Raw genomic sequence first — 1,639 nt, forward strand, 5'->3', positions numbered from 1 at the left:
TGCTGACCCCCCAAATCCTCCCACAGGCCGCGGCGGTGCCTCTATCTACGGAAAGCAGTTTGAGGATGAGCTGCACCCTGACCTGAAGTTCACTGGTGAGTGGGGGGGACCCCTGGCACACTGGGAGCCCACCTATAGCAGGGCAGGACCCCTGGGACCCCCGGAATCCCCAGGACCCCACCTATAGCAGGGCAGGACCCCCCAGGACCCTGGGACCCCACATATAGCAGGGAAGACCTCCAGGATCCCCAGGACCCCACCTATAGCAGGGAAGACCCCCTGGGGCCCCTGGGATCCCCAGGACCCTGGTCAAGGGGTGGGATATCCACCAGGACCTCAGGACCCATCCATGGTATGACACATCCCCCATATCCCCAAAGACCCCATCCATGAAGGATCATCCATAGGAATGTCATGGCCACCATCATGTGAGAACCTTGGTCATGGAGTGACATGTCCCCTGTGTCCCCATCCTTGGACTGAAATGTCCCTGTGTCCCTCAGGACCCCAACCATGAGGTACCATGTCCCCCCTGACCCCATTCATGGGGGATCATCCATGGGATGGCATGTTCCCCATGGTACCTTATCAATGGGGTGCCATGTCCCTTTCTATGGGGTGCTACGTCCCTGTGTCCCCACCCCTGAGGTCCATGTCCCTGTATCCCCATGTCCCCACCCCTTAGGTCCAGGTCCCCATGTCCCCCCCACAAGGTCCCTGTCCCCGTGTCCCTCAGGCACTGGGATCCTGGCAATGGCCAATGCAGGGCCAGACACCAATGGGAACCAGTTCTTCCTAAGGTTCCCTAAGACCCCTCCACTGGGTGACATGTCCCCCAGGACCCATCCGTTGGGTGCCATGTCTTTTCCATCCCTTTCCATGAGGCACCATGTTCCCATAATATCAAGACCTCAGCCATGGGGTGCCATGTCTTTTCCATCTCTTTCCATAAGGTGCCATGTTCCCATAATACCAAGGCCTTGGCCACGGGGTGCCATGTTCTCTGTGTCCCCATCCCTGAGCTCCCATGTCCCTGAGTCCCCATCCATGAGGTGACATCCCTCATGATACCAAGACCTTGGCCAAGGTGTGCCATGTCTCCTCTGTCTCCATCCTTGGAGGTGACATAAACCTTAGCCAAGGGGTGCCATGTCCCCATGTCCTCCCCCTGAGGTCCATGTCCCCGTGTCCCCATCCCTGAGGTGACATGTCCCTGAGTCCTCATCCATGAGCTCCCATGTCCCCTGAGTCCCCATCCATGAGGTGACCTGTTCCCTGTGATACTAAGACCTTGGCCATGGGGTGCCATGTCCCTCCCCAAGGTCCCTGTCCCCATGTCCCCATGTCCCTCAGGCGCTGGGATCCTGGCGATGGCCAACGCGGGGCCGGACACCAATGGCAGCCAGTTCTTCCTGACACTGGGCCCTGCACAATGGCTGGATGGCAAGCACAGCATCTTCGGGCGCGTGTGCCAGGGCATGGGCGTGCTGGGCCGCCTGGCCATGGTGGAGACCAATGCCCAGGACCGGCCCCTGGATGACGTCAAGATCATCAAGGCCTATCCCTCGGGGTAGAGGGGGCTGCGGGACCCCCCCCCGCAAACTGTACAGCTTTGTTGTAATAAAAGAGGTTGGGTTTG

At 59.5% G+C, this 1,639-nt stretch overlaps 1 protein-coding gene across 1 annotated transcript in view; it reads left to right on the top strand.

Annotated features, from left to right (window-relative positions):
• The window catches only part of PPIL1 (peptidylprolyl isomerase like 1), a 20,986-nt gene extending 19,353 nt beyond the window's left edge, over positions 1-1,633 (top strand). The window contains exons 2-3 of the mRNA XM_029965882.1: positions 27-95; positions 1,354-1,633. Coding sequence (XP_029821742.1) covers positions 27-95; positions 1,354-1,574 — 290 coding nt within the window. The 3' untranslated portion in view covers positions 1,575-1,633. The remainder of the gene's footprint in view (positions 1-26; positions 96-1,353) is intronic.
• Positions 1,634-1,639: the final 6 nt, after the last annotated feature.

The sequence above is a fragment of the Manacus vitellinus genome, unplaced genomic scaffold (genome assembly GCF_001715985.3).
Source record: "Manacus vitellinus isolate BGI_N305 unplaced genomic scaffold, ASM171598v3 scaffold_121_pilon, whole genome shotgun sequence".
In the NCBI taxonomy this organism is placed as follows: Eukaryota; Metazoa; Chordata; class Aves; order Passeriformes; family Pipridae; genus Manacus; species Manacus vitellinus.